This window comes from Bombus fervidus, chromosome 3 (genome assembly GCF_041682495.2).
Source record: "Bombus fervidus isolate BK054 chromosome 3, iyBomFerv1, whole genome shotgun sequence".
Classification (NCBI taxonomy): domain Eukaryota; kingdom Metazoa; phylum Arthropoda; class Insecta; order Hymenoptera; family Apidae; genus Bombus; species Bombus fervidus.
This window is the reverse complement of record NC_091519.1, coordinates 17,481,817-17,495,668: the sequence shown is the minus strand read 5'-3', so window position 1 is coordinate 17,495,668 and position 13,852 is coordinate 17,481,817. Positions and strand designations below refer to the sequence as shown.

Genomic DNA, 13,852 nt, shown 5'->3' with positions numbered 1-13,852 from the left:
AACTATTTTCATTTCCGGCCAGGGTCGCTTATTATTTAATCTCTCCACGGAGAAAATGGGAAAAACTGGTTTACGAGAAGCCGTAATATTTCGTGCTCATAGATAAACAGCCCTTTCATCTCTCGTATCCAACTGTGAAGTATACAAATATCATTAAATCCCACCTCGTTTTCCACCGAGTTTCCCACATAAAATTTCTTCACACCATGGTCAGTTGCTCCTTACTGTTCGATAAAACATGTAATTCTGGCATTTCGTTTGTCGTAGCAACACATACGGGGAGACAAAGTTGGCGGAAACACGCGTTTGTCTAGGCGTTCAGGCACCGACGATTGTTCTGGCTCCGACTGCGGCACGTACCCACTGTTTGCACGACAATTTCGCGAAAACTGGGATAAAACTAATTCGTAATTACTGGCTCCGTAGTCGGGGCACGCTCGTAAATCGTCAATGCGATAATAACTTCATGCATGGTGGAGAAATTTCCAGAAAAGTTTTCGAATGCTGTTTGTTCGAGGGGTTCCCTTTTAAATAATTCAATTCCAACGATCAGATTCGTCAAGTTTTTATCTATATTGTAAGCTATGACGAGAACAACAGTTCGATACAAGACGTATTCGTTGTAACCATGATCTAATTAGCGGATATAAAATGCGAACAGACTTACCTCTTTGGCGACCATCATCGCTGTGGGCACGTACTTCATGGAGCCGCAGATGATGCCTAGCTGATAAAGAGCGAAGACCAGAAGAAGACCGACGAAGCAGATGATGGGCCCCTTACGGCCGCCTCGACTAAGCAAGAACGACATGTCGTCGTTTCGAACGACGACCACGTCACTCGCGTGCACGTACTTGGACGTGTTTTGGGCGGCACGTTAGTGAGCGCCGATGCGATCGTTTGGATCGGTGTGGTGGTTACAGCGGGTTACTCGAGGCCAAGGTTTCGGGGCCTCGTGTTCCCGGTTACGCCATTAGCTCATTGCACCTGTTCAACCAAAGGGAAAATTTGATTAGGTAACAGCGAAGTTAGGCGAAATAGTCGAATACGGTGTTTAACGCGATCGACAGATCGTGGATAGTTACGACAATTGATATTTTTACGAATACGACTAGGAAAATGGAATCTAAGTATTTCTTTCATTTACCGAATATTACGACGAACGCTGTACTTGAAACAATTTGATTAGGTAACAATGGCGGGTCTAATAAATTCAATCGGAATGACAAATTTTAATTGCCGCGATTACTTTGTATAAATCATACACGAAGACGAATAATCCGCTGGAGGAAATTGTAGTCACGTTTTCCGACTAATATTTATCTCGGAGGAGGTGGAAGTTCGTTCGTGCCGTCATAATTTTAATTTCGATGGCTCGCTGCCATCGGCCGAGTTCGAGCCTTTGAGCGGTTCCTCGAGCGTTTTTGATTTAGCTGCTCCTCTTCCGTTTCGCGGCTTTGTTTGATATAATTTATTAACGGTGCCAGAGACCTTCGTTGCTTCTACTTAGAAATCAGCGATGCATTAATACGATAAATCTCGTGCATTATCGAATAGCCCGCGACCGAAGTCCATTTAGATTTTACAGCCAAAGAAACGAGAAAAAATACAGGAGAAATAGGAACCGTCCTCGCCTGTATTTCATTCTGCGTGAGCATCGTAATCATCGGTGCTGAATCGATCGAGCTAGCAAAAAAGGGAGAAAAAGAAACGGGGCCACGATAGAATAGAATTTTCGATGGAGGATCCTGCAAGCGGTGGTGCTTGTCGACGAGCAACTTGTTAATAACATCGTATTGTGTGCTTAAAGAGTTTCCAATACTTGCAGAAGATAAGCTTGCAAATTTCGTTAGGAAGTTAGGTGGTCGCGTTTATTTGATATAAGCCCGAGGTAATGTATAAGTAATGAAATTGGAACGAGCTATGAAGAAGGAACTCCCAAGGGGAAACAATTCTTTGGAGACTGGTCGATACGTTTTTATTTCTCGATGCAGTTTCGCGTGATTCCAGGCAACATTCAGAGAGGAAAAAACTGAGAGAGTAAATAGGAGTTTGAAAGACCCATATCGAAGCGGATGGTCAACCGGTGATTCGTGAAACGTAGTCTACGACCAAAGAGAGGAAAAGAGTACGAAATAACGAGAAAGAGAGAGAGAGAGAGAGAGAGAGAGAGAGAGAGAACGAGCAAAGGATCAAAAAGAAAAGGGGGATGAAAACGGAAGAGGAACTGGGTCGTATATAAGCGACCTGTATCTATTTTCCGGCGACAGCTTTCAAGGAGAGCTTTCCATTTCGCGCCTCGCCTTTGACCTCTCTCGCCCTGCAGGTCCACCATTCCTCGCGCGATGAAAGATGAGGACAATCGCCACATATTGCTAGCTCCGTGCTACCTTCCAATCTAACGCTGCCGTGCTGTACCTTCAATCTCGCCAGTTTTCCTCGCTCACTCCCAAATAAAACATCACTTCGTTTCCTTGTACCAACAGCAATTGTTTTCTGGATTGGACGCCTTTCATTGCGACGCCTGGTTCTCTATTGTCCGTGGAATTGAATCGAGACGAGTAATAAACCCTCTTCAAATAGGTACACTTCTGTCACCAACCGTTTGCACTGATAGTATACGAAGATTTTTCAGTTGTTTTCGTGAATCACGATATTAAGATTTCGTTCGAGTTTGAAAATTCGAATTTCTGAATTTTCTGCGAATTTTGGGACGCGGTAATCGATCATTACGCTTTATAATTTATTTATTCTACCGCACGATTAATTATAGTTTTACGTTGTATTTTTTTCTACAAAATACACGTCTATATTTGTGCGTCAGCGTGTATACTTATGCGTGGAAATTCGTATAAATTTGTATCTTACGTAAGTTAGTTTCACTTATTGACATATGAATCATTCAGGAGCCACATTGATCGGTCATTGATCTAAATTGAAAAGTACAGAAAAGTTATCAGCACCGTCTTGTGTTCGTAGAGCCAAAGCTTTTTGTTTAATACTTTCATAGTAAACGAAAATTTTCTTTAATATTTGAATTACAAATGATACGAGCGTTTCTATTTGACAACATTATTCGATTAACATGCCATATTAATGGTTGTCGTAAAAGCTTTTGCCTGTTAGTCTTAATTTAAGCGTTTCTTTGTTTGCAATTCGCTACCGGTAGAGCGTTCAATTAGTGAGAGCATGGTGAAAGTTCAAGCCCTGGTTGCCTAAGGGCTCGTTTCGTTATGTTGTTGCATTCGTTCCGGCGACCACTCAAATTTTTTTCCCCCTTTTCATCGTTCGTAGAAACGCAATTGAGGCTGGCCCTCGTTTCTTACTTTCTTATTTATGCCACCTTTAATATCCATGAACGTGAGGCGTATTCTCACGTGGTACCCGCCGCTGAATTCGTTGAAATAATTGCGCCAAAAAATGAGGCTGATTACATTATCAATTCTTGTCTTCCCTCCTTCGATGTCCACTTTACCTTTCAAGTGACGTCGCTATCGTCGTTTATCTTCTCTGTATAATTCTTCAGCAATTGTCTTTACACAAGTGTAGGTATCTATAAGACAAACACGAGAGAAAAGAAATCCTGGTATTCCTAACGTGAATGAAGGGAAAACGAATCAATTTTATCTTCTTTCTCCAATAGTCACATTTCTAAATCTTCGCATTTGCCTGATTATTATCGACGAGTAATTTTTAATACGAACAGTATTAGTTTGATTAATTTCTTTACACACTTTGCAAAGCTTTCTCAAGCATGTATGTAACTTTTGCATAAGTGCGACCCATATGGAGGCTGTTCGTTTTGGTAGGTTTCTTAAATTCGACATTTGTCTACGACAGCGAATCGTTGGTGGAAAATTGATATCAGGAGGGGAACCGCTGGACGTTGGCAGATCGATGTTTACGATAGCGCTTGGCTGTTGGCACTTAGACATATTGTTGCTTTTCGCCCTGGCGTTGAACGACAACTGCATTTCTCCCCGTGTTACACGCCCCTATTGGTCGTTGCCTTTATGATTGCACGCTTTTGCACACTCCACAGAGTCCACTGTGCGAGTTCCGATTGTCCTCCTGTGGACCAGTCGTGCTATTGTTAATTAAACTGAGCTTTGTACTCTTCCATACAGCATTTGCGTTTATATCAATGTCGCATCGTTAATCGTAATTTTCTAGGCTGATTCGATAATGTAAATCCTATTCGTTTTCATAGATGTATAACGATGATAAATTCATTTTCCGCCTGACCGAGATTTTTCACCGGTTCTTCTTCCTTCTCGGAAATAACGGATAGAACCGATTTCTGATTATCGATAACGCAATAGTCGCGAGCAGCACGCAATAATTTCCAATTGGAACCACTTTATGTCAACCAGCTTTTTACGGAAATTCTAGGTATCGGGAAGTGCACGATGCGAGCCCATTCGAGCAAAAATATAATCAATCGTTGTGTGATTATTAGAAATATCTACCATCGAAGTTCCGTTTGCCGTTTCTATTAATTGCACCGCGTTTTTATTTCAAAATTGCGTCGCTTTCTGTCCCAAGAAAATCGCTGAAAATCACACACATTTATAACACATTTATAAAAATTTCTCGCGTTAAATATTCGAATTTTGCGAGCCTCTGTATTTTCCATATAGTCGCTTCGAATTCTCATTATTTTCCCCTACGAATTTCCTTTCAGCTTGGTCGGTTCAAATTGGAAACGTTCCAAATTTCGTCGACCAATTTCGCGTCAAAGCGATCGCACGAACATTTCACTATGATCGTAGGTGAGAATACTATGCTACATGTGGCAGGATACGCAAAAATTTGAGACAGCTCGGGAAACACGTGTCGGACAGAAGAAAAAATTCGCGTGCCACGGATAAGCGGCAAAGTTCGCGATGTGCATGCGATTTCGTGAGAAATCGAGGCTTGACCGAAGAGAGAGGATCGAGGGTTGGAAATTATGCGCACCATAAACCGTTCTTTGTCTCGGCACCGGTAACTTTATCGATCCTTCGACGCGTTATTCCCTCGGGGGATCTACGGAGGCGACTGAATCCTCTCAAGTTTAATGAAAGAACTTCGATGCCGCGGATCGTTGATCCGATATTCCGATGGAATAAACCGTTGAACGAAGAAAAAACTGGATCGAGTGTCCGAGACCACGAAGCATAAAATATAATTACTTGGACCTGTTCTATTTTCTCTAGAAAAGCGCGTTATCATTCTCTGGAAGATTTTGTGACGTACATAGCATGCTCGTTATACTTGTTGGATGAATGATATCGTCTAATGGTTAGAGAATTTAAAAAGTTATTATATCGCCAACAAAAGGCTTAGTCTATAAAATATTGCAATATACACGACTGTCTTTACTTTATAAAATTATAATTTTCTTAATGTAATCTTACTTATCGTCTTTATCTTGCACACTCATGCAGCTAGCGACGACGATACGGATGACATGTAGCGTTAATCGTTAATACATAGAAATGTATTACCTGCATAAATTTTGTCGAAAATTATTGCTTAGAAAAAGTGGAAAAGAGTGGAAAATAAAGAGCGAAGTATTCAAAATGAGAAAATCAGTTTTATGCACAAAGTATGTGGAAGGAAATTCGTTAAAATGCATTAGGAATGGAAAGGTATGTGGTAATTTTATTTTTCCATAAAACGTAAGTTTAAACATAAGCTTCGACACGTGGTATCGATAATCGACGCGTCATGGAACACGTTAACCTCGATGGATCGTGGTATGAGTCGCGGTTCGAGAAACTAAGTCGCAAGAGATGACGCGTCTCTCTCGAGAGCCAGAGGTAGAGTTGGTATAATTCAGTCGTGTTACGAGCCGCCTAAAAGGAGCTTGGGCTCGCAGCCAACAACTTTATACTTCGGCTAAAGCTTCGATTTCAGCCATAACAGTTTGGAAGCGAAAGAAAACATGTACACAGTTGCCGGATAAAAGAGCGTAAGACGCGACGTCGAGTAGAAAAAATAACACTTGCCAGCGTGTCGACGATCCGGCGACTTTTCCATGAGAAACGTTTACACGAAGAGTTCACACCTTGGCACACGTTTGTGGCGTTAATCCCTCTTGCAATAATTTCGTTAGCAGGTTCGTAATTGGATTCCATCGGTCTCTCGTGGCCTTTGGTCGCGTTCAAATTTATAATGTCACCAGAAGGGCCAGCGACGACCGGATAATGATACGGCTCGTTTGCCTCGCTATTTAAATTTGTCGCGGTTTGGGGCGAATTTTCGAACTTCCGTGTCGCTTTGTGTGATCCGAAGGGATTTCCTTACAGGGTTGAACGAGCGGATGTGAATTCTCGCAAGTTTAATGAAAGAAGTTTGGTACTGAGCAACTTTAAGCCGATATTCCAATCGACGGTCGTTTAACCGCCGCTAACGAGAACGAATCGATTCCATCAGAGAGCCTGTCTCGTTTCCAAGGAAATCATATCTATCGATTCCCTTACTCGAAAACCTTCAAAGCGATACGCGTTCAAATTCTACGCTTAACCAGAGAGGCATCTTTTTTCACAAAGCATATCATTGATTAGATCCTTTGTCGTTGAATTTCAAGTTTAACGATATAGTAGAATTATCCAACTTAGCTCGAACGTTTCAAGATTCAATTTTGAACTTTGTATAGAATAATCAAACTTGAGATACCATTAGTATATCACGGGACACCGTTAGTCTTTAATATAATAACGGGAGAATGAGAAAATTCTGTGTACTTTAGATCTAACCAAGAGGCATTACAAAATTCATAATCGAATTTACTTAATTACGAGGGAAATTACTTAGCTGGATTTAAATATCCTTTCGACACAGATAATCCTATCTTATCGAACCTGGTACATCAAGAGAATTTTATCCGAGAATCTCTGGATAGTGGAAATTGCAGAAACTTGCCGCGAGAGTTGGCAAATTTTTAAATACCCATGGAAAAGCGGAAACGAGATGTTGACACACGTGCGCACGAGTTACCTACTTGCGAATTGTGTTGAACTTAAATGCCGTGCTACACGCGTTTGTTACAAGAAACACGTAGCTGTGCTTTGACTAATTATGATTACAGGCTGCGAGCATAAGTTTATTAAAGCGTCGGCTCGCGAATAATTATGAGTTTCTTTCTTATCAGCGTTGTATCGTCCCTTTAATTAATAGCGTTAGAATCGTAATACCTATTTCGCAAGACACGACGACGTTTCGTCCGCCAACCTTTCAAATAACTATGCAATCGTCTGATTTAACGCTAAGCACGTCGCGTGACACAGATTTTACTTGAAATTACTCTTTCTTTTCATTCTTCGTCCTTTTTTCTACGAAACAAAGAACTCCCGAGAAACATTCGTGGATTAAATTCGATGGAAGTAGGTTTTTGACCGTTTCTGGGCGAGGAGAATCCTTAATTGCTTTCATCGACTAATCCTTTGTCACCTTAATTGTTCTCTCAATCGTAATACTCTGATTTTCCTCGTGTTTAATCGTATTTCGTTCGGACCAATAGTTACCGTTGAATTATGGAGGGAAATGCTTACGATAACGATCCCTCCTCAATAATTGCATATTACTATATTGTTCTTGCATCTGCCATCAATTTTTTATTGTAAAAATGTTTTTATTCTATTTACGGTGTATCAACGTTTCGGATTACGTATCAACGAATGAAAATTTGGTCTGTATCGAGCGAAAGGTAACGTTGGCGCAAATGCATAAGTTCTGTGAATAAACGAGATGAATTTCGAATAAATACACGAGGGATATGAGCTTTCACGAATTTTCAAAGTAACGAAGAGACGCCACGAAGAGGTATTTCCCCTCAAAGAAACGAGCTGATCGTAGATTCGCGGAGCAAAGAGGGCGCTCGAAAAGTCACAGTAATTACATCGTCCGCGTTAATATGTTTCCTTTACCATTCTCGTCCCGGCAATTGAGATTCCGGCATCGGTGCCGAGAATTGCGGAAACAGAAGGAACGGGACAGAGAAATGGAATTCGAAGTGCGCAACGCGCGAGAGAACGGTTGCCGCCGGAAGACAGGTGCAGAGACGTAATACTAATAGAAATCGAAATACAGAAACAAAGGGGAACATCTTGAGACGGTAATCGAAGTTCAGAGCCCGTGGAAATAGGAGTTGCGGGGAATTTTGTGGAAACAGACGGTACAACTTCCGTAAAAGTCGAACTCGAGTGCACGGGAACGGTTCAACAAGAATATCACAATAGATAAAAAGGAAAACGGGAAAACATTAGGATGGTCGTGAAAATCGGAAAAGAATTTTATTTGAAAATAATCCGAAGCATGATATATTGTATTGTACGAGGGTGAATAATTCGGGGGTGGAAATTTAAGGTAAGATTTTGAGTTTTGAGCGTTATAGATGCGTGAAAGGATCAAGTGTTTGAAATTAGCGTGCAAAAATACCGTTAACTGGGCAATCCTTTACCCACATTCTTCTATAATCACCGAGTTAAAAATGAATAATCGATTTTAATTCCTGTCTTAAAATTTCATTAATTTTAATTACTAAATTATCGACAAGATACACCTGGCGTTTCTATACTTATGAACGAGAATGTGTATGAATGTATCATGCGTGTATGTAGACGGTCGAGGAAAGTAGCTGAAAATCGACATCGGGAGCAAGAAGTACAGAGAAAACGTACAGGAATGAAGGTGCGGATCAGGTTCTCTTTCTCTTTCTCTGATTGTGTACAATTCGTTGATGCACCGCGTTAGCAGCAATCTAATTAATCGCCGAAGTCCGCGTGCACTCACACGTATAATGCAGCGGCCGTGCAAACAGCAGTGCGCTTTCAGGTAGAAACGAGGCCGATGCGCGTATATTACCAGTCGCAATATGCATGGCCGTGTGTCGTTCATCCGACGACGGATTCACCCTATTTCACCGATCCGCCGATGCCTCGTCTTTAATACGCGTGCATTGGGAAAAACTGTAGTCTGGGAACAGGGACGCGGATAACGCGCAGCTCAGCCTCGTTGCTTTGCGTTTGATCGCGTTTGTAATGATTACGGCAAATGGACGTCACGGAGAACGGATAATCTAAAAATGCTGTTTCAGTGCGCAGCACCGATACCGCTTAATTAGCACTTTTCATTTGATCCCGTTTCGCGTCGGTTTGCCGGTGGGACGACTGCTTTCGATATTAAATAATGAAACCATATTTAGCGAGAATGATACCGTTTCGACGAATGCAGCAGAGTTAGATACTATCAACGATAAATAGATACTACCAAAGATCAACTGGAGTATCGGTTTGAAGAACCGAAATATATATACAGCAATGTATAGATATAGTTGAAGAATATTTCGAAGAATATTATTTCGGTTATGTTCATTTAGTTATTTAGTATGCAGTGCAGTATGTGCAACCTGAATGGTAAAATATTAAGGATTTAGATTTATAGATTAAATTGTAATTACTGTTAAATGCAATTATATCGTATTAAATGAAACGAACTTTATATTAATTCGATTCTGCACTATACGCGGTATCTCATGAGCATCGTGTCTATGATGTGGAAATTAATTGTATAAATAGGAATGCTGGATGTTATTCGCAGTGCGCAAGATTTGAATATCAAATACATTATATTCCTACGATGAGATCGTACCACGTATTTCTATCTCATTACACAGAAGCGTCAAACAAATTCACGTTAGACAATATTTTTAATAATTTTCTACAGTCTCGTTACAATACTAATGAAATTTCTCATAAAATGTTTTATAAAACATACGCAACATACGAATAAAAGATTTGTGGTAAACGTTCCAATACTTATGAAAGTATCATGAGATCCACTCTATAAAAGCGTCGAACTCAAAGTCGCCACAATAGCAGAAATAAAACGGAATATCGGTATGCAGGAACTCGCGGATATATTGAATAACATTCAATTAGCAGCTTTACGATAATCGGTAATGGGATGGGTTCGCGCGCGAAATCCTGATCTGTTCGTTTTTCTGCGAAAGAAAAAAGCATAGCGTTCGATTGTTCGACGCAATCGGATTTTCGTTGTTGAAACCGCGCGTGAAACACGTTCCACGCAACGTGCATTTTTATCCCAACCGGATCGGCGAGGATTACGATAACTGTCGAATTTGTTTTAAAACTGTAATCGTATCTCGAAAACGAGCCTATAGGGATCTGATAGGATATATATGGGGCTGTTGGGAAACCATAATTCAGCGATGACCAGTAAATGGCATTACGGAACGGCAAATCACGAGCGAGTGTCTCGAGCATGTTATGTAATTGAAACAAATGGTCGAAACTAGCTGGCTCTCGGGACCCTTTTGTTTCGGCTACGCCAATCGGGAAGCCGCATCTGATCGAAAGTTAAATACTTTTCTCGAATTTAATTTCGAGGCAGCTATACCCGGTCGGAATAAAACCTCGTTCCAGTCAACGAGAAAGAAAAAAGGGATAGGCACGATAAAAAGTGTGAACTGCCCTTTTTTCGCGCGAGATCAGACTGCAACTTTATGACGCGTTTATATTTCGCTCGTACGCTCGTTTCGCCCTTCTGTTTTGTGCCATTTGCATTATTTTCTTTTTTTTTTGTCAAAACACGGCAGACAGTTTTGATCAATGTGAGATGGTAAATAAAACGCGAGACATTTTTGAAATACTCGCTGGATAAATAACGGAGCACAGGGTTGCTTATACGCCGTTGGTGGTATGTCGCGAATCTGCTATTTTAGTCGCGATGTACTGCCGATTTTTTCGTCGTTGTTGTTTTTGGGGGATATTTTTTTTTGGTTTTTGGAAAGAGGAAGGATGACACGATATGCGCGATCGGCCGTAACTTTGTTCGAAATTACCGACGGAAATGTATGGTTCGATTAAAATTTCGTCGACAAACCGTGCATCGTCGAAACACCGTTCGACTACGTATTTGATCTGTAAAATGGTGGGGATGTAAACGATCCACTTTTTTTCAATTCCAACGAACGGTAAATACCTTTCAGAGAAACACTCATCGTAGCGATAACGCGTCGAAAAAACGTGTAATTAAAAAGCTTACGTGGAAATGTTCGACATAAAAATCCACCCGACCGTATAACATGAAAATTGCCTTTTTTATTCATCAAGCTGTTTGGATTGTTCACTCTTGAAAAGTTTAACGGCTGTTGCGTTTCGAATTTTTGCGAGTCAAGTTTTTTTGTACGAAACATTCATCAGGCATCGTCTACAGTTCGTGTATTATCATACTTCCACATAAACGATTCTGTAATTCGACTGTGCTTCGCTTAAAGCCTTCGTCTCCAAGTTTCACGTAGTCCATTTAGGATATCCTAGAAATTGTAAAGCCTGTTGATCTTTACAGACATCGTATTTCTACTTAGAAGAACTTTGTTTCTTTTCCTAACGTGATATTTTCTATCTTCTTTATGATGCCTGTTCTTTATGTATGTTGTACTTCTAGTGCTTTTTATTCCTACACCGTCTTTATTTCAGTGGAATTTCTTTTCTAGTAAGCTTATGTTATTTTCATTTTTATTCTGAAATTCTCGCTAGATTGTTTCCAAGCTGTTTCTTTATTGCTGCTTTTCTTCTTTCAACGCCTTTACACAACTTTCTTCGAACGAACCAAGTTTCTTTTCAATAACTTTCTATTGTTTCTCTTTTTTTTCTTATCAAGGGTCTGATTAGAACAGCATTATACTGTCATCTTTCAATCTTCGTAGCAAAATTATCTATAGTGCCGCTTCTAATTGTATCGTTACTTCGTGTTTTAATCTACTGCGCAAGGAGGAATATCTTCTGTTATTAGAATTTTGCCAGCGATGTCAAACGGAATTCGAAAACCGAGCCTCGATGGACAAGACAGGCTGTCTCTGTGAAATGGAAATTCGGTCGGAATAGGGAGATAGCCATTGCCATCGTGATATAGCAGCGATTTCATTCAACGATATTGCATCCCGTGCGAAGCTCTAATCGATTCGGTTTATTACCGCAAACGGGGGGAAGAACTTTTCGCGAGTAAATTGCAAACCGCTTAGCCCGAGTGACCGACCGGCCATTTATATCAGTTTCAAAGTTTCCAACTTAGTGGCGAAACTTTGTCGCCTTTCAGTTTTCAACTCCGCTGCCAAATGCTCGACTCTCTGAACCTTCTTTTCTCAATGAGCTTTCCAAGCTCGTTTCTTCTGAAACAGATAATTTCGCCAAGTAAAACGACGAAACCACCGATTCAAGCAACTCGTAGAGAAAACTGTGTAGTTTTAGTATTAATCTTCCAGGTAAACTTTCAACGAGACAAAAAAAAGAAGAGAAAAAAGAAAAGGGCCGAAGTACCAACGGGACGTCGTACCAGAAAACTTGCCTATCACAGCCCGTGTACGTATTAAGCTCTAAAAAGAAGAAAAAATAGTACTGGGAAAGACGTAGGACAATAAGAACAAAGTCTGATCCAGTGACACGCATCTTTTTGCGCGTGAACCGTCAGCTTGCCGAAAACGGGAGCATCGTCCTCGTTTTCACCTCGTCAACCTTTCAAACGTCTCTTGTTCTTTTTCCTTCTTGTTCTTTGCATGACATATCGGGTAAAATGAAAGTCCTCCTCATACCGGATGCATCTGGCTGACTGAACGTTTGATTATGCGAATTTCAAAGGAGATTCGAAGACTGCTACTTACTTGCTTGCTTGGCAGAGAAAAGAGTGGCGAGAAAGAAGAGGATCGAGTCGAAGGAAAGAGAATTCTCGTTAGCGATACTTTTACGCGAGAGACTTTTTAAAACTCTGTTCGTGCAAAATCTTCATTGGAAAAGGAAGGGATAAAACGTCTTATCTTTCTCGTTTACGAAACTCGAAAGACTTCTCGTAACGCGAATATACACAGGCTCGCGAATCTAACGGAATACTACGAGTCTTGTGAATATACTATACGAAATGTTTTCAGGTTTCATTAATATCGTAACGAAATCTAGTAACAGCCAGTGCAGTCGGTACTCTGTACCCGGTGTATAATTTTTCTGACATATTTCAACAAAATTCAACAAAATTTTTTTTCTTTCCATCTGTCAGTCCATGTAGAAATTTACAAAGTTATTAACGGTGGTCGAACAGGTCGCGATATCTATCGCCGCTAGGACTGAAATGATAATGCGCCAGTACGTGAAAGTGACGTACAACGGCAGAAGAGCTGACACGAATGACATTGTTCGTCTATCTTTTTGTCGTGCAAGCGGGTCATTTGCATCAGTTACAGCGGCCGCACTCGCTCCACTCCTGCCATTTTTCTGCATCACCGTGAAACGTGGCTTCGCTTTTGTTCCTCCTTTCATAAAAAAATGTTGTAGTATCTTTGGACTACCTTGTAGATAACTGCGAATGTCTCGTGATTTTTGTTAATGTTGAAGTGATCGCCACTTCTAAGAAAACTCTATATCTGGTCTTCGGTTTTCTCAAGCACCGAAGCCATCGACAGCGCATAGACAAAAGAATGCGTCGAGGACAGACCATACATGTGCGACGTTGGTTTCAGGGTTCTTTTAGTCTCAGGGTAACATTGCCAGCGTGCTGATCTGGACCAGCTTACATTGTATTCCACACTTTGTACTTTAATATTCACAATACCTTACAATTTATACACGCGTTTCTTTGTATCCACCGACATCAAATAACGTTAACAGTTAATAGCATAACGAAAGATAAAGATTGAAAATATTTTCCCTCGCCTCGTTTTCCCATCGATGTATTATCGACGTTTTATTTCATTCACAGAGGAGAAGGATCCCATTAGAAAGCGGATTATTCAGGTTAGTGAATTCGGTGTCGATCGCTTTGCGAGCCGTTACCTAGCATGATAATCTGATTCAGT

The 13,852-nt window shown here is 40.7% G+C and overlaps 1 protein-coding gene across 2 annotated transcripts in view; it reads right to left on the bottom strand.

Annotated features, from left to right (window-relative positions):
* Tpst (tyrosylprotein sulfotransferase) overlaps positions 1 to 13,852 on the bottom strand; it is a 182,500-nt gene that overhangs the window by 9,863 nt on the left and 158,785 nt on the right. For both annotated transcript variants that reach the window (XM_071999803.1, XM_071999802.1), the window contains one exon: positions 668 to 987. In XM_071999803.1, coding sequence (XP_071855904.1) covers positions 668 to 811 — 144 coding nt within the window. In that variant the 5' untranslated portion in view covers positions 812 to 987. The remainder of the gene's footprint in view (positions 1 to 667; positions 988 to 13,852) is intronic.